This window comes from Cynocephalus volans, chromosome 6 (genome assembly GCF_027409185.1).
Source record: "Cynocephalus volans isolate mCynVol1 chromosome 6, mCynVol1.pri, whole genome shotgun sequence".
Lineage (NCBI taxonomy): Eukaryota > Metazoa > Chordata > Mammalia > Dermoptera > Cynocephalidae > Cynocephalus > Cynocephalus volans.
In genome coordinates this window covers 99,978,761-99,996,432 of record NC_084465.1, presented here as the reverse complement: position 1 = coordinate 99,996,432, position 17,672 = coordinate 99,978,761, and the positions used below count along the sequence as shown (strand labels likewise).

Genomic DNA, 17,672 nt, shown 5'->3' with positions numbered 1-17,672 from the left:
CTTGGCGGGCCGGCGGCAGTCACGTGACCGCGCTTCCGGGTGCCTGGCGCGCTGTGCGCAGCCGCAGACCGAGGCTCCGAGGTGGGCGGAAAGGGAGGCGGGGCGGAAAGAAGGGAGGCGGGGCAGAGACGTGGGTCTCTAAGTGGGGTCCAGGGAGCCGCTGAGGAGCCCCTGCAAGCAAGTAATTAGTAGCCTGCACACACGTGCACACATTTCCCTAAACTCCAGTGTATTTGCCCTATTAAAGTAAAGCTGTTACTATATTGGAATCCAGGAATTTTTTTTTTCAGAGTTCTAAGATAATTTCAAAATAGGAGGACACTACAAAAAGTTCGTGGAGAAATAGAATTAAAAGATAATACGAATCTTTCCATGAACCTTTTGAAGTACGCTTGTACAGTGACACAAGAATTTGGATGAACCTAATAACCGTAATGTTGAGAAAGGAGGCCAGCCACAGACAGTACATGTACGTGGTTCCATTTGTATAAATAGAAACTAGTCTTTGCTGCTGAAAGTCAGGAGGGAGAGTGGGAGGGTCTGGTCATGTTCTGTTGCTTGATGTGGTTGTGTTCCGTTTGGGAAAAATTCATCAGGCAGCAAACTTATCTGTTCATTTTTTCATGGTGTATGCTGTACTTGCATAAAACATTTAAAATAAAAAAGAAAGAGGGGAAAGGACAAAAAAGGAAGTAAAATCCACAATTATTCTGTTTAAGTGTCCATAGTAAGAAGGGAAACCTTTCCTGGGGACTCTCCAATTTCACTTCCCAAAGTAACCACAGTAAAAAGTGTAGCGTGTGTCCAAGTGACGGCCTTTTCGCTGTGAAAGCAGCGCCCTTGCTGTGCAACATCAAGAGCACATTGGTGAAGTCCCCTCACCCCCACTGCTGTCCTCCCCTTGGGAGCTGCCACAGAACCTGAAAAGCCACCCCCAGTCACTCATTCAACAAGCAAACAAGACAGCACCTTTTCACTTGATAAGAGCCTGAAGGCAGCACCTGCTGGACGGGCACCCCTGCTGATGTGTCTCCACAGAGTCCCCAGAGCTCAGGACTTGGTGCACTTCTCATCTGCTTTTCACAATAGCCCTGTGACTCCCCTTTTTAGGGACTAGAAAAGTAAAGGTCACACCATTAGCAAGTATGTGGCAAGTATTCAAGAGCAAGCACTTGAAACCTGAGCTTTCAGATGGAAAGGAAGGGCAAGTAAACATGTACAGGAGGGAGGGATGGACAGAAAAACAGAAAGCCATCCCAGACAGCGAGGCCCTGCATCTAGGTGCTATGTGCTGGAGGTGGGAGGCTGGAAGCCACCGCCTACCCAACTCCATCCACCCTCCCTGATGTGACTGGGAAGGGATCTGGGACCTCAGCCTCAGGGGTCCTGACTCTCCTGCTTGACGTTGGGCAAATCACTCCCAATCTAGTCACCTTCCTTGCATGTCAGTTAAGGGTGGGGGAATTCATACCAGGGAAAGCCCCTCTGCTCTGACGATCTAATAGGATGAGGACCAGACACCGTGGTTATGATAAACCAAGAGTAGACATCTCGCTTGGGAAGGTGAAACCCCAATTGGGGAAGGAGTTGGAATCATTTCTCTGCGGACAAAAGGGACAGAGGCATCACCAGCCAGGGGCATTTCAGAGCTGGGCCAGGTTTGCTTGTCCTGACTTCCTTTTTGGCATATGTCCCACGTGAATTCAATCCTTCCAACAGCCTGAAGGATATTGTTAACTCCCTTGCAGAGGACAGCTGGGAGGGTGTGTTTTAGTCTCTTTTTGTTGCATATAACATAATACCTGAAACTGGGTAATTTATAAAGAAATAAAAGTTATTTCTTACATTTTCGGGGACTGGAAAGTCCAAAGTCCAGGGAATACATCTGGTGAGAGCCTTTTCCTGGTGGTAACTCTGTAGTGACACAAGGTATCAATATGGCAAAATGGCTGAGCAAGAGAAAGCTGGCCTCCTCACATGCTCTCCTTATAAAAGCCATCAGTAGTACACCCATTACTCCATGAATGGATCAATCCATTCACAAAAGCACAGTCCTCACAATCTAATCACCTCTTTAAGGCCCCACCTTTCAAATACTGCAATAGGATTTCCCACCATCTTAACATTGTCACCGTAGGGATTTAGTTTCTAATACATGGACCTTCAGGAGACACATTCAACCCGTATCAGTGGTTAGGATGTGGACTCAGGCATTGGAATCCTTGCTCCACCACATACCAACTGTGTGACATTGGGCCACAATAACCCCACTCAGAGCCTCAGATTTTGTTAAGGTGGTTGAGGACCCACTTCAGGGTGGTTGTAAGGATTCACAGAAGTAAAGACAGTGACAAGCTTCACCAGGAACACACGTTCTCAATAGTGCACCTGAGGGGGAAAAAATAGTTCTCGGGGAGCAAAAAAATCTTACTCTTTTTCTGTATGAAGCACAGCTATTGATACAGTTCACAAATATACAGTGTAGCTACAATATTAAAATTTCATGAGGTGGGAACCCACTACCTGGCTGGTGGGAAGATAAATGGTCCAGCCACTGTGAAAAATCATTTGACAGTTCCTCAATAAGTGAAACGTAGAATTACCACATAATCCAGCAATTGCATTCCCAGGGGCATACCTGAGAGAATTGAAAACAGGTTTTCCAACAAAAACTTGTAAATGAGTGTTCATATCAGCACTATTCACAAGATCCAAAAAGTGGAAACACCCAAATGTCCATTGAAGGATGAACAGATAAACAAAATGAGGTCTGTCCATACAATGAATCTGTCCATACAATGAATATTATTCAGCCATAAAAAGTAAAAAAATACTTCAGATCTCCATATTGACCAGCCACAAAAACAAAAATAAAATAATAATAATAAAGTACTGACACATGCTACAACACACATGAACCTTGAGAACACTTTGCTGAGTGAGAGAAGCCAGACACAAAAGACCACATATTGTATGATTCCATTTATATAGAATGTCCAGAAAAGGCAAATCCATAGAGACAAAAAATAGATTAGTGGTTGCCAGGGCCTAGAGAGAGGGCAGGATAGGGAGTGACCGCCAGTGGGTTGAGGGTTTCTTTGAGGGGTGATGAAGACGTTATGGAATTAGACAATGCTGATTGCACAGCTTCATGAATATACCAAAAACCATTGCAAAATTATACACTTTTAAAGGGCGAATTTTATGGTATGTGAATTTATCTCAATAAAGCTATGATTTTACATTTTTCAGGAAGACATGTCTAAAAACACTCCAGGGAAAGAGCAATAATGAAATGAAAAGGTAGAGAAACTAACCTAGAGCCTGCCCACAGGGAGCATCACATACCCACTTTAGTGGTATTATCTTTATTATTATTACAGATCTGTAACCTCAATTGAAGCCCCTAGGGTCAGGTATGTTTCTGAATTCAGAATAGGGGGATTTTAGAAAGAAGATATGGTACACACATATATCACAATCCCAGCAAGGTTTGAGACAGAACCCAGTAAGCCCACATGAAAATTTCTCAGGGAAACAGATGTGTGCGCACACTGAGATAAATAAGAACTGTTCTTCCTCACTGTCCAGTACAGTGGCCATGTGGGGCAACTGAACCCTTGAAATGTGGCTAGTCCAAACTGAAATATGCCATGAGTGTAAAATGTTCACCAGATTTCAGAGAGTTAGTAGGAAAAAATAAAAATTAATCAATTATGTTGATTCCATGATGAAATAAAATAGATCAGTGAAATTCGTTTTCCCTGCTTTTTGTTGCTTTTCTAAGCATGGCTTCTACAAGATGCATGTGTGGCTTGCCTTTGCAGCTCAAATTCTGTTTGTACTGGACGGTAACCCTCTCAGGACGCTTGCATCCACTCACGGTAGGTGTGCCCTCAAATGAGTCTATTCCAAATTCATCTAAAACAAACAAACAAACTTGCTTTTTAGAGCTTTTGGATTTCCGAGTTGCAATTGTAATTGCTAGATCAAAGATCCAGCTCATGTGGGCTCGGAGAACCAGCATGAAAAGGACAGGGCGGGCACCCCTCTCCCCAGCCTGTGCCTGCGGATTGCCCAAACCACCCAGGCTGCCAGGTCAGCCCTGTCTGGCTACTTGCCTACATTTCTGCAAGGGGAACGGGGAGGAGGTAGAGGCGGGAGGAGGGCGTGTAGAGGCGGGAGGAGGGCGTGTAGAGGTGGCCTGGCCTGGGCGAGAGCTCCTAGTGCTGCAGCGTGTGACCAGCCTGCCAGCAGAAGGTCAGCCATGTCCACCCCAGTGCTGCTGCTCCTGCTCCTGCTACTGGCACCACTGCCACTGCAGCCCTCCTCACTGCCACGGCCAGACACCACAGAGGGTAAGGCCACCATCGCCGGCCTGATCTTGTCTGCGCTGGACAGAGCCACCTTCTTCCTGGAGGAGAGGCTATCTGAAATCAACCTGGATGGTGTGGTAGGGTTCCAGGTGCTGGAAGGTGAGCCCTTATTCCCCTGAACTGGCCCCTGGGAAAACCAATTCTCAGCTTTGTCACCTGCCCCGCTCTGCACCCCTGGGACCTGGCAATCTCCTTACACCAAGAATAGCCTGCTTTGGCTGTAGGGGAGGGGGGCGGGAGTAGGGGGGCTTGCTCTTCCTGGGTGTCAGGGGCCAGCTGGCTGTTACCAAACTTTTTAGAAGTAGGCCTGATTTAAAGGCAGCATGGGAAAAATTTTGGAAATTATTGTTTTCACGGGAGGAAATGATCCATTTGGCAGCCCCTCCTGACATGCCACAAACAAGGGGGAGGGGGAGCGTGCCCTTTTAATGGGTGTTTATGGGAGGGCCACTCCCCTTGCGTGAGTGCAGCTAGGGACCCTTAAGATCAGGTTACAGCCCCAGCTTCCTTTGCTTCCATTCAAAGCCGCCTGAAGGTTCTGAGAGAATAGGTAAGTGTTTGTTTAGCTTTGAGACATATAAGATCCCTCAGGAGGGTCCTGGAGACTGGCCAAGGCAAACAGGGGGCCCCTTGCGCATGCACACACGCATGCACACCTATGCACGTGCACACACATAACACTTCCCCATTAGGCACAGCGGGCACAGTGCTGAGGGCCCACAGTACTTTTAGGGACTCACAAAAATGTTTTAATTTCCTTTAAAATCAGAAGAAAAAAATTAACTTCTAGGTGGAAGAAAATGTTTTAATATATAATATCAATATGTTCAACTTTATACCAACAGCATCATACGATATAATCTTTAATGACAGAGAAAGAAGAGGTTCACATTCAGGGGGTGTCGAGTAGCAACAGAATGCCCATTGATCTCCTGGGTCCTCTCTCCTCAAGGCTAGATGGGTAACATTGACCCTAAGAGCAAAGGGTCCCTCCAGCTGCCTCTGCCAGCTGCTTGTGGGGCCCAAATGGGGTTGCCAAACGTGGCAGCTTTCACACGTGCAGGAAGAAACTAGGTTGACGATCCAGGATCACCCTGAGGCCAGGGTGGGTTCCCTGGGTTCTCACTGATGACTTGGGTACCCCTTCTGGGGGCAACTGCGGTGCAAGCCATCTAGAACAAGGCTGCAGTCAGACTGCCTGGGTTCAAATCTGGATCTCCCCCTTGCCAGCTGTGTGGTGCTGTTACCTGATATCACTGAGCTTCAGTTTCTCAGCCTTCAACCACAACAGGTTGGTGGCAGTATCCCGTGAGATCGTATATACACAACATCATACCTACAGGGCTCAATACCTGTTGGCGCTTAGTGCTTCTACCTGTTGAGCACCGAGCATCCTCTCCTTGTTTGTCCCTCTAAATGAGCTCCTTGTGGGCAGGGTCTACATCCTACTGGACTTAGTAGTCCCAGGGCTGACACAGGAAGAGACACTTTGTGAGAATTAGAAAAAGGTGCCCTCTTTCTCAAAGTCACCTGACTGCCATAAGCTGGGAAACTGTCATAATAAATGTGCAAACATTAATATGTTTTAATACGTTTACATATATTCCCATGAGAGGAATGTGTGTCTTGTGTCCCTTGTGCAGTGTACAACCTGCTCAACTGTACACAGTGATTCCACCCTGCAGTCTGAATCTCTCCATTTTTTCTTATATACAGCAAATTCTAAGTCTCCTTAATTAATATTAATGGCTAAAATTTATTAAGTGCTTACTTTGCACTATGGATAATACTAAGTCCTGTCTATACACATTAGCTTATTTAATCCTTACAACCCTCCTCCCAAAAACTAAGTACTATCATTAACCCCATTTTACAGATGAAGAAAGTGAGATGGAGAAAAATTACCTGACTTTCTCTGGTCACCCAACAAGAAAGTATTAGAGTTGGTATTTGAATCCAGGCCAGCCTCCAGAAATCAAGCTTTTAGCCACCACCTTCTATCACTCTGACCCTCACCCCCATTGCCCAGATCAGCCCCACAAAAGCCTAATTTCAGATAAGCTCAGCGAATCCTTCCCCCTTGTGTGCTGGGGAAGGCAGGGAGGCTGTCAGGAAGCACTGTATCTTAGGGTCTTTCTTCCTGTCCAAGTGGTTTGTCAAATGGCAGAATGAACAAACTCTGCTCCCTCCCAGTGCAGCTAAAAAGCATTCGGGAGGCATGGGCGCAGGACCCCCTGCTGCATCCGCTGAGCCAGCGTGTGGGGAAGCTGGCCAAGAAGCTGGCAGCTCTCCTTGGCAGATCCATCTTCTACCTCAAGCTGAGTGACCCAAAGTACCTAAGAGGTAAGAGCGTGCGTTGAGTCCCATTCCTCCAGGAACACAGCAGCTGGGGATGTTTGCTGAAATATCCCAGTGTAGGCTCCTCCTGGTGCCAGGCAGGCTCGGGACAGTCTGTAACCAACTGTGACCTGTCAGCCAAGCAAGCCACAGGCAGACCCTGGGAAAGTTCTTTCATCCTTGACTTCAGATTCCAATGAGCTCCCCTACCCACACAGGGGGTGGGAGTGGCGGTGAGAAGTAGGCAGCGTGTCTCCACTCATCAGTTCAGCTCACGCCCAAGCTCAGGAGCCTTCGTTCTAGACCAGAGGAGAGGGTCTTGTCTGGTCTGGCCCAGAGGGTGGGATATCTAAAAAGCAATTGGACCTTTTGCACAGCAAACATTAGTGTCTTACTCGCATCCCTATTGAGTCTTATAATGCTAAGAGTCTCTCTCTCCTCACCAGCCTTGAGTGACCCTACAAGGCCACATTCTATAAGCCTGGCCTGAGTTGTTCTTGGTGGGGGGAGGGGAAGCCCCTCATACTATCCAACCCCGTCTCCTGGGCTCCTGGCTCACATCAGATGCGGGGGAAAGCAGGGAGAACATTAGCCAGTCCACACTTCGTGCTTGAACAACAGCCCAGCTGCAGGTGAACATGCCCCAGCCCTTCCTAGCACAGGCTGGCCTGCCTGCAGTCGATGTCTCCCACCCTCTCCCAGGCCTGGTCCCTTATGCCATCTCACCCTGTGCCATCTTAAAGAAGCCCCTTGCCAGGCAGCTATTCCACTTTCTAACCAAACCAGAAGAGTCTACTAACCCTTTTTGGATGTCTCAAGCTTCATGGGATGCAGTGGATTTAATCAAAGCCTGTCCCAACACTGTTCCTATGGATTAGGGGAAAAAATGGTTTTTTTTAAGAAAAGGAGCTTCTTGAGTGCTTCAAATTCAGTGCTCAACCAGCAGGCGAGGCTTGAAGCTCTGAGCCAGCACCTGCACATGGTCAGCACTGCCCAGGCAGGGAGCAGGGTGGGGGTTGGGGAGGGGACACCCAGTTCCTTGGCTCAGAGTCACAGGAGCCAGGTTGGGGAAGCAAGGAGTAAGCAGGGGGTAGCCCACGGCTCCTGGGTCACTGCCCACCCCACCTCCCTCTCTGCCAGAGTTCCAGCCAACCCTCCAGCCCGGGTTTTGGAAGCTCCCACACGCCTGGGCTCACACCAACGCTTCCCTGGTCTACCCCACAGTGGAGCCACAGGACTCCTTCTCAGAGGAAAGCAGCGACGCGTGCCTGGTGCAACTGCTGGGAACCGGGTGGGCCCCCTCGACTTTCCCCCCATGCTGCCAGCCCTCCCCTCTGCTCGCTCGTTCTCCAAGCCCGAGGCTGAACCCAATGGTTTGTGCAAAACCAGGCACAGCTCCCCAGAGAGCCGCCAGCACCAACCTCCCCCACCCCCGGGTCAAAGCCTCTTCCCATTGTACCCAGGACAAAGCCCCCCACTCCTGGCTGCCCTTCCAGGTCCCCAGGCCCCTCTGATCCAGCCCCTGGGGCCTCTTCAGGCTCTCAAAGGCACTGGCCCCCTCCCACTGCAAAGTCTTTGCTCTGCTCCCCCCAGCACCCCCACTCCCTCTGCCTAAGTAATCGCTCAGCCTCAGGGCCGGCTCCAGCATCCTGCCTCCAGAAATGTCCCTGAGGCCACTGCACACAGCAGGCCTCCTGCAATGGGCTCTCCTAGCGCCTCCAGTAGCCGCAGATGAAATCTACACTTGTTTTAAGGTCCTGTCTCCTGGACGGGGCTGTAGTCCAGGAAGGCAGTTTTGCTCAACAAAAGCCCTGTTTCTGGGTGGGCTTGGAGCATTGCCCCAGGGAAGCGCTGAGTGCAGGGGGTGGGCACAATGGGTGACAGGTGCCCAGGGCCCATCCTCTCAGCATCCTCTGGAGAGTAGAAGGCCTGGGCACAGCTGGGCTCCAGTAAGGCACCCACCCTGTGTTGCCCTCTTTTTATGGGCACAGTGGGAATAATATGTTGGGCCCAGAGGCCAAGCTGTCTGGGTTCAAGTATTGCTGTTTAGGGCGGTGCTGAGAAAGATGTATTTGGGGCCCCCACAGAGCAATGGGAAGTCTCAGGCCCTGGTGGCTTCCCCAAGCCCAGGATAGCTCCAGCGTCATCCCCCCATACTAGGGGTGCCAGATTTAGCAAATCAAGACACTAGACACCTATATCTTATCTGGCAATCCCTGTGCCCAGCTGAGTGCCTGGAACCTACTGGGGTTTATAATAACCAGTGGGGGATCGCAACCCAGGGAGATGCAGGTTGGGGACCGGGCACCCTCCTTAGAGGATGGCTTTTCTCCCAGGGCAGACAGCAACCAGCCCTGCGGACTCTCAGACTTCTGCAGGACCTTCATGACCAAGCCCGGCTGCTCAGGCTACTATCTATCCCATCAGCTGCTCTTCTTCCTCTGGGCCAGGATGGTAAGTGAGCTGGATGGCCCTACCTCACTGGCAAAGGACGAGGAAAAATTCAGAGGGGCTTGTGGAGGTGTAGTTTTGTCTGCTACACACCAGGAATACAAGCGGCTGTTTGGATTTGTGCTTCAGACATCAGGAGAGAGAAGTGAGAGAATCCTGCCATCCTTCTGCCATATAATTGAGATGATTATACAGTAGTTCCCCCTTATCCACAGTTTCAATTACCCACAGTCAACCACGGTCCAAAGATAGGTGAGTACAGTACAGTAAGATATTTTGAGAGAGACCACATACACATAACTTTTATTACAGTATATCGTTACAGTTGTTTTATTTTATTTTTAGTTGTTAATCTCTTACTATGGCTAATTTATAAATTAAACCTTATCATAGGTACGTATAGGAAAAAACATAGAATATATAGGTTCAGTACTATCTGTGGTGTCAGGCATCTACTAAGGGTCTTGGAATGTATCCCCAGCGGATAAGGGGGGACAACTGTACAGCAACAGAGGGGGGATATTTGGGCTTTGGGATTCTGTTGGACTGGCAAAAAAAGATAGCTTTGCATGCTGAACTGGATTGTAGGGCATCAGGAAAACAAAAGGGAGAGAGAGAAGGAATAAGAGAGAAGCCGCAGAAAGAACTCAGTAAACAACAACAAATGAATGGAAAAGAACTTGCAACAAAGTCGGCAGAAAGCCACTTGCAGGAGACCAAACCAAACCTGCAGTGGTGGGCAGCGTGTTGTCCTTAGCTGTAGCTACCCAGAAGAAAGTGATCTGGAGGGACCGGCCCGTGGCTCACTTGGGAGAGTGCGGTGCTGATAACACCAAGGCCACGGGTTCGGATCCTATATATAGGGATGGCCAGTTAGCTCACTTCGGAGAACCTGGTGCTGACAACACCAAGTCAAGGGTTGAGATCCCCTTACCGGTCATCTTTTAAAAAAAAAAAAAGTGATCTGGGAGAAGGAAAGAAGATTTTGAGAGAAGGAAAGAAGAGAGCACAAACGTATCCTTGCTTTTTGTTTGATATTTCCCCCTTTGGAATTTATAGACAATTTCTGTGTTAAAATGATGCAAAGGAACAACTATGTTAAAATATCAAGGAGGCTAGGCTTCATATTTGCTTGTTTGTTTTAGCTTCATTTTTAAATACAAAATTGAACTTGTTGGGGGAAATCGTGGAGTGGGTTTTAAAGGTGTGAACCCCGAGACTTTAAGAAAGGAAGACTTCATGCAAACCCGCACCTGACTTTCCTAATGTCTCAGAGGACCTGGGTGAACAGCGCCCCGCTGTGGCCGGTGGAGCTGGGGAAGATATGTTTTGGATCAAGTCTGGGCTGAGGGTCTGTCTTGGGGTCCTGGGGACTAAAGCCTGAGGGGAGGGACACCAGCTCCACCCCACTCCCACCTTTCCAGCACCCAATGCTCTTCCCAGCCCAATAATAAAATTTTTTTTAAATATATATTTCTCTATACAGACAGGTAAGGCTCATATCTCTATTCAAAAAATGTTGTTCGATGACCAGAAATTCTTAGCAAAGAAGGGACCTGCTGTTTTTGCTTGACAAAATTTTTTTATTATTAGTATTTCTATGCAAGTTGTGACAGGCTAATGTATATTTACAGAATATATATTTACAAAAGTAAATACAAAAAAAAACAAACTATGAGAGAAATAATTTTTAGATTCAACGGGTAGAAAGTTACTTTGACCATTGCTACAGAAGTTTCTAAAGCTTGTTCTCAACTTCTGATCTCTCCCAGCGTGGGATAGTGATCAGCTGAGTCCGCTGCCCACACTTTGAGTAGCACTGAGGCCACCAGTGCAATGGCCAGGGTGAGCAGATGTAGAGCGCCTCCTAGTGTCGGGCATCGTGCTAGGCACTTCCCAGCCATCTCATCCAACCACAGGAGAGCCCCTCTAGTGCGGCTCCTAGTGCCTCCCCCATTCCCAGTGAAGACTGTTGAGGCCCACAAAGGCTAATTTAGCAGGCCAAGGTCAAGCATCTCCTAAGTGGCAGAGCAGGGCTTGAACCCAGCTCTCTCTGACCCCCAGCAATGTAGCCCCAAGCAGGCTGGGAGTGTGGGTGGCAGAAAAAAGGAAAGACCTGCCCCAAATGCAGCCCCCTGCAAGACCATCTCAGAACCGTCTTTCCTATAACAGAGCCCGCGTCTGTCATCTGCCCATCTGACTGCCTTGTCTCTGGGTGTTTGTCCCCCCAGAAAGGATGCACAAAGGAACCATTCCACCAGAGCCAACACTACATCAACCTCTTCTGCGCTAACATGATGGACCTGAACCGGCGAGCTGAGGCCATCGTATACACCTACCCCACCCGCGACATCTTCATGGAAAACAGTGCGCCTGGCATTCTGCCCTTGGGACAAAGCAGCAGGGTGTCTGTGATTGGGACATACACACACACACACACCATAGTAGGATTACCAGATTAAACAAATAAAAACACAGGGTGCTCTGTTAAATTTGAACTTCAGAAAAACAGTGAATGTTTTGAAATGAAAATTTTTAGTATAAGTATATCCCAAATATTGCATGGAATATACTTATACTAAAAAATTGTATTCGTTGTTTATCGGAAACTCAAATGTAACTGGGCATCCCATATTTTGCCTGCCACTATGTGACAGCTTCCTGTCCCCAAAGGCTGACCCGGTGACAGAGCTCTGGACAGACAGACTGACTAGCTGACTGGCAAATGGACCTTCAAAGCCTTAGAGATAATCAGGCAGAAAGGGAGCCCCTAGGTGGCTGCTCCTTGGCTCTGGTGTTCACATCCCTCCACCCACCCTGACTTTTGAGCAGCCCATACTGAGGCCCTAAGTGGGAGGCAGGACACAGGACTGGAAGTCCCCAGTCACTAAAGTAGAGCCTCAGCCTCTGCGTTGAATGCCCAACCCCTGGTGCGGGAGGAGGCAGATGGCACCACAGTGGCCTTGGGGAGTGGGAGGTGGGCCTGGGAGCAAGCCTGCAGAGCACCCCCCGTCTTTGCTTCCAGTCATGTTCTGTGGAATGGGTGGCTTCTCTGACTTCTACAAGCTCCGGTGGCTGGAGGCCATTCTCAGCTGGCAGATGCCACAAGAAGGATGCTTCGGGAGACCAGGTGAGCTGCGCTTCCAACCCAGCTGGGAGCAGGAGGACAAAGCAGGGACTGGGTTTCTAGGCCAGGTGGGGAAACAATGCATTGATGTTAAGGGCACTGAGAGAGTTTTGTAACATACGTGTGCATGCACACACAGACACACACACACACTCTCACAGGTGGAAATGGGCTCAGAGCTTTGGAAGCCAAAACTCTGCAAGATAACAGGCAGTCCTGTTGGAAGATGTTGGCCCCCTGTACCTGCATCCACAAGCTCATTTATTTCAAGAGGATGTATTGAGTACCTACTAATGTGCCAGACACTGTCTAGGCTCTAGGGAAAACCAGAACCCTGAGGAAGAGACAGAAACCACCTAAGCAAACCCACAGGTGAAATAATTGCAATTTCTGATAAGAGCCATAAAGGAGACAGTAGGCTAAGAAAGCAAAGGATACTGGAAAGGTTTTTTAGGTGGAGTGGTCAGGGAAGACCTCTGGGAGGAGGTGACATAGCAGAAGGTAGAGAGACAGAGGACTCGGCCCCTTTCTAGCTGTGACACTTGACAGCTGGTCCTCTTTGGAGTAAGTTGCTTCACCTCCCTGAGCCTCGATTTCCCTGTTTGCAAATAAATGAGCATAGTAATATCCACCTTCCTGAGCTGAGGGTGGGGTAGGCATGATACATATGGAACCACCTAGCCTGTGCTGGGTGCACAGCGGGCTCTCAGTACATGCTGGCATTCCCCCAGTACATGCTGGTGTCCCAGATGAGAAGCTTGGGGTGCTCAAAGACACAAAAGCTTTAGAAATAAGATAGTGTTTTTAAAACAGAGTTTACAAAATGAAGATTCTCAGGCCACCAGACCTATAATCAGCAGGTTGGGGGTGCAGCTGTGAAAATTGGTTTTTGTTTTTGTTTTTTTTTTTTGGTTTTGGTGGCTCCCCAGTAAAGGGATCTGAACCCTGGGCCTTGGTGTTATCAGCACCTCACTCTACTGAGCGAGCTAACCGGCCAGCCCAAGAAGTTCCATTTTTAACAAGCACCTCCAGTAGTTCTGATGCTTGTGGTTGGGGGACCACAATTTAAAGAGCCATTTGTAGATGACTCATTTAGGCCATGTGGAAGGATCTGCAGACAGGTGTGGGAGGAACAGCTTCAGGGTTCAAGAGAAGACCTGAGGGGCTTGAGGTGTTATGAGGGGAAGGAGGATTAGTGAGTAACATTTAAAAATCCATCTTGAGAAGTTCACCTTTCGCTCTCCTCCCAGCTGCTGAAGATGAAGTATCTAAAGCCACTCAACACCAACAGCATTTTTTGAGAAGAGTGAAGAGGCGAGAAAAACAATTTACAGGTAATGAAAATGCCTGAGGGACCTTCTTGCCATGAAACGGGGACAACCTAGTGGGTTTCCACAGGTTGCCTTCGGTGGAAAAAAGGCATCACCAAAGGGGCACAGGTCAGAGGACCTTGACCTTTGGGAGGTGGAAGGAAGGGTGGGCATCTCTGATCATCTCTTAGAAAGCGGGGAGTCCAGAGATCTGGTTAAAGGAACATAAAAAAGTTGTTTCAGTGTGTTGTTGAAAATCACAAAGATAACCCTTCTCAGCTAAGGTCTGACCAGGAAAATAGAATCTGCATAGGGAACTTCAACAGAGGGAATTTAATACAGGCACTTGTCTCAAAGGCGTTGGAAGGGCTGAAAACAGAAAAAGTGGGAAAACCCAGAGATTAACCATTGCAGCAAGCCATTACCCTTCCTAGAGCTGGAGGGATGGTGGCAGGAGGTAGTAGCAGGGACTGGATGTGGAGGACACAGAAATACCCTGATTTCTCTCCTCGTTCTGCCTGCACCTCCTGTGGGTCAAACTTGACCAGAAGCCAGTGGGCGGGGCGGCCTGGGAAACATAGTTTGGAGAGGTCCATGTACTGAGGTTTGGAGCCAGGAAAGGCAGAGAGGGGACTCAGAGCTGATGGGCAAGTGACCAGAACAGTCCTGGGGGCCACATGGCTTGGTGTTCCCAGGGCTCCCCAGTTACACCTGTTGTCCTGCAGCTATTGAGAATGGTGCCCCCTGTCATCCCCAACCTGTCCTTATTGTGATGATAACCTGTATGGTCAGCCCACCAACGCAGAGAAACTGAGCACAGGATATAACTATGTTGGAAAGGGAAGAAATAACTGGGAATAGAAGAAGGGGAGAGAGGAAAGCAGGGAGGGAGGGATAAAGAAGGGAGAGAGGACTTTTGTTTCAATTTTTTATTAATAAAAATTAAATAACTGGGCTGGCCAGTTAGCTCGCTCAGAAGAGCGAGGTGCTGATAACACTAAGGTCAAGGGTTCACATCCCTATACTTCTCCAGCCACCAAAAAACACCACCAACAAAAAATATTTGATCATCGTGCAAATCACTCCCCCAGCATCTGGTAGGACACCGATAGGCGTGAACTGTTGGGGTTAGTAATTCAGCCTCTTGATATCTGCATTCCCCCTCCCTCCAAGAGACCTGGCTGGGGTCCATCCCTTCTCAACGTCTTTGAGTAGAGAGGAAAACAGCCCTGGCTCCCTCCCACCTGAGCAGATATGTCGTGTGACTCAGGGCAGGTAGTGCACTTTGAGTTCAGAGGACAAATACATCTAAGGGCTTACTGTCGCAGGTGCGTGCCTAGGCTTGAGCATCTGAATCCAAGAAATGAGGTGTGGAGTCACCAGGACTGGGGAGCTCAGCTCTGCTACCCGAGCCTCAGTTTCCCCATCTTAGAAGGTCTCATGCAGGGCCTGAGACAGGATTAGGGTGCATGCAGTTTACTGAGGTAGGGGAGGGAGGGTAGGAGGTTAAGGTAGGTGGGAGGAGCTAGACAAGGGAAACCTCAGCTCAGATGCCACAGCAGGGCTGGGAGGAGGACAGTTTGGAGCCTAAATGGCACCACAGCGTCACCCCCGAGACAAGGCCGCTGGGCTTTGGTGTCCCTGTCTTAGCAAGTCATTTGGGAGGGGGCACACCTCATAGATGTGAGGGCTCCAGCATTGGAGCAGGAAGCTGTTAGCAGCCAACACTCGCAGCAGCTGGTAGACAGGTGCCCAGCCCAGCAACAGGGTTCTGAGCTGGGCACCAAAGCACCCACACAGTGCCTTGCAGATTGGCTGGGGTGATATCTGAAAAGGACTTACAATGGGACTGTGCTGAATAAAAGGCCAAGGTTGCTGTCACCCAGCTCTCACCGGGGGGCTCTGTCTCCCCCCAGATGGCTGCTCCTCCCACAACACAGGCACCGCGGTCGCAGCCCTGGGTGGATTCCTCTACGTCCTGGCAGAATACCCGCCACATCAGTCCACACTGTCACCACCACGCGGCCACTGAGACTAAGGTTTCCGCACCTGCCACCTGGTAGATAAACAGACCCTTTAGTCCTTCTTTAAGTCCTGGGGGCCCTGGGTCACATCCTGGGAAGGAGGCCACTGAAGAAAGAGGTTGTTTGGAAGCCCTGAGCACGCGGGGTAGGGGAGCTGGGTGCTGGGAGGGCCCCAGGGTGCAAGCAGCTGAATAAAATTTAAAGTGCAATTGATCAGGAACTGAGTCTTGTTTCTCAGCCCTAAGGACAACCTTGGACAACTTCCAGGTCTGTTTCGAGTCTCTGATTCCACTCAACACAAATTCTAAAGAAACTCATAAACTGGAGTCTTAAAGGCTATTTGTTCAGATGTGAACTACTGCATCTGTCCCAGTGAAGGTGAGGGTCTCCGAAAAGAACAATTCAAATCATAAGCGAGGACCAAGAACGGCAACACATACTAATTTTTATACCCTGTGCAAAGAACTCTACAATATCATTCTGTTCCATCATCGCAAGGTCATGTCATTTTACAAAAGGTAGTGTAGCATACTGGTTGGCAGTGTGGTTCTTTGTCTAAGCTGCCTGAATTCAAATCCCATCTCTCTGTGTCCTGAGCAAAGTCACTCACTTCTCTGGGACTGTTTCCTCATCAGCAAAATGGGAATAATAATAGCACCTACCTCAATTGCTGTGAGAATTACGTTTGCAGAGTGCTAAGATCCGTGCCTGTCACATATTGAGTGCTGGGCAAGTGTAACCTGCTGCCACAAGTTGATAATGTCACATTAATTGGGGCTTGTCCTAAAGTGGCAGGAAGCAGCTGTCTCATTCACAGCTCACAGTTCTTCCCTCGTGTTCAAAGTGTGACTATATCAAAACATGTTATCCAGAGCTCTGACACTAATTTAGCATTTGAGAAAAAACCTTCTGGAGCCTTATTACAAGTTCAGGTGCTTCTGTGGTGTTGATGACAAGCTGCGTGCAGACAGTGTCAAAATTAGACTTCAGGGGCTGGCCAGTTAGGTCAGTTGGTTAGAGCGTGGTGCTGATAACACCAAGGTCCAGGGTTCAATCCCTGTACCAGCCAGATGCCAAAAAATAAGAATTAAAAAAATAGACCCCAGAGTAGAAAAACCAGCTAATAACTCAGTCCTTGGGCTGGAAGGCTCTACACATTATTTTTCTTTGCCTCAAGGTAGAAAATAGCAACTGAGCATCCTAATATGACAACTTAGTCATATTTGAGCATCTGAATTAAAATGTCTCTGGCTCCTTCTGTGCCCAGCTGAAGAAGCCAGTGGTGGGGCAGGGGCAGTGGTTCTTCTAAACCTTTCCTTTGCAGAATAGTTTCACATTATCTGATCCTCTGCTACTGTCCCCTGGATGCTTTCCCACAATCGCTCTTAAGTTTTCAGACCAAGAGGAACACTCCTGGATTTTGTTGACAAGTTTGTCTTGCTTTAGACGTTAACGTTTTCTTGGGGAGCCAAGGGCCAGAATTTAATAACCCCTTGGCACTCCGTATGCTTCCAGGATTTCTTTCCTGTTGTCTCACAATGATTTGCCAAGACAGGCACACAGCCTTGAGAGAAGTCGGCTGCACATAAACGGCTTAGGAGGAATTTATGCCCTACCCCCATCCTTCCTGAAATTGGGATGGATTAGTCACTGGAGCCTGACGCCAATTCATTTTAGAGGGATTAAGTTACCAAATGGGGGTACGGGGGTGACAGGGAGTGACTACAGAAGAAACCTGAGCTTACGAGTCACTTTCTTTTTTTTTTTTTAAAGATGACTGGTAAGGGGACCTTAACCCTTGGCTTGGTGTTGTCAGCACCACACTCAGCCAGTGAGCGAACCGGCCATCCCTATATAGGATCCGAACCCATGACCTTGGTGTTATCAGCACCGCACTCTCCCGAGTGAGCCATGGGTCAGCCCCACAAGTCACTTTCAGGAACAGGAAATCCTAGTGCAAAATGGAACATGGAAAGAAAAACTTGCAAGCTGAGCTCCAGCTGAATTATCTCTTCCTGTGATTTCTGTTGTCAGAGGGTGCTTTCAG

General features: G+C 48.7%; 1 protein-coding gene across 1 annotated transcript; it reads left to right on the top strand.

The window, feature by feature from the left end:
* Positions 1–4,214: 4,214 nt before the first annotated feature.
* On the top strand, positions 4,215–15,809 carry C6H16orf89 (chromosome 6 C16orf89 homolog). Its single transcript, XM_063100710.1, has 8 exons — positions 4,215–4,475; positions 6,570–6,719; positions 7,854–8,004; positions 9,050–9,167; positions 11,396–11,531; positions 12,190–12,294; positions 13,542–13,625; positions 15,518–15,809. The coding sequence occupies exons 1-8, from the start codon at positions 4,268–4,270 to the stop codon at positions 15,631–15,633; spliced, it is 1,068 nt and encodes a 355-aa protein (XP_062956780.1). The 5' UTR covers positions 4,215–4,267; the 3' UTR covers positions 15,634–15,809.
* Positions 15,810–17,672: the final 1,863 nt, after the last annotated feature.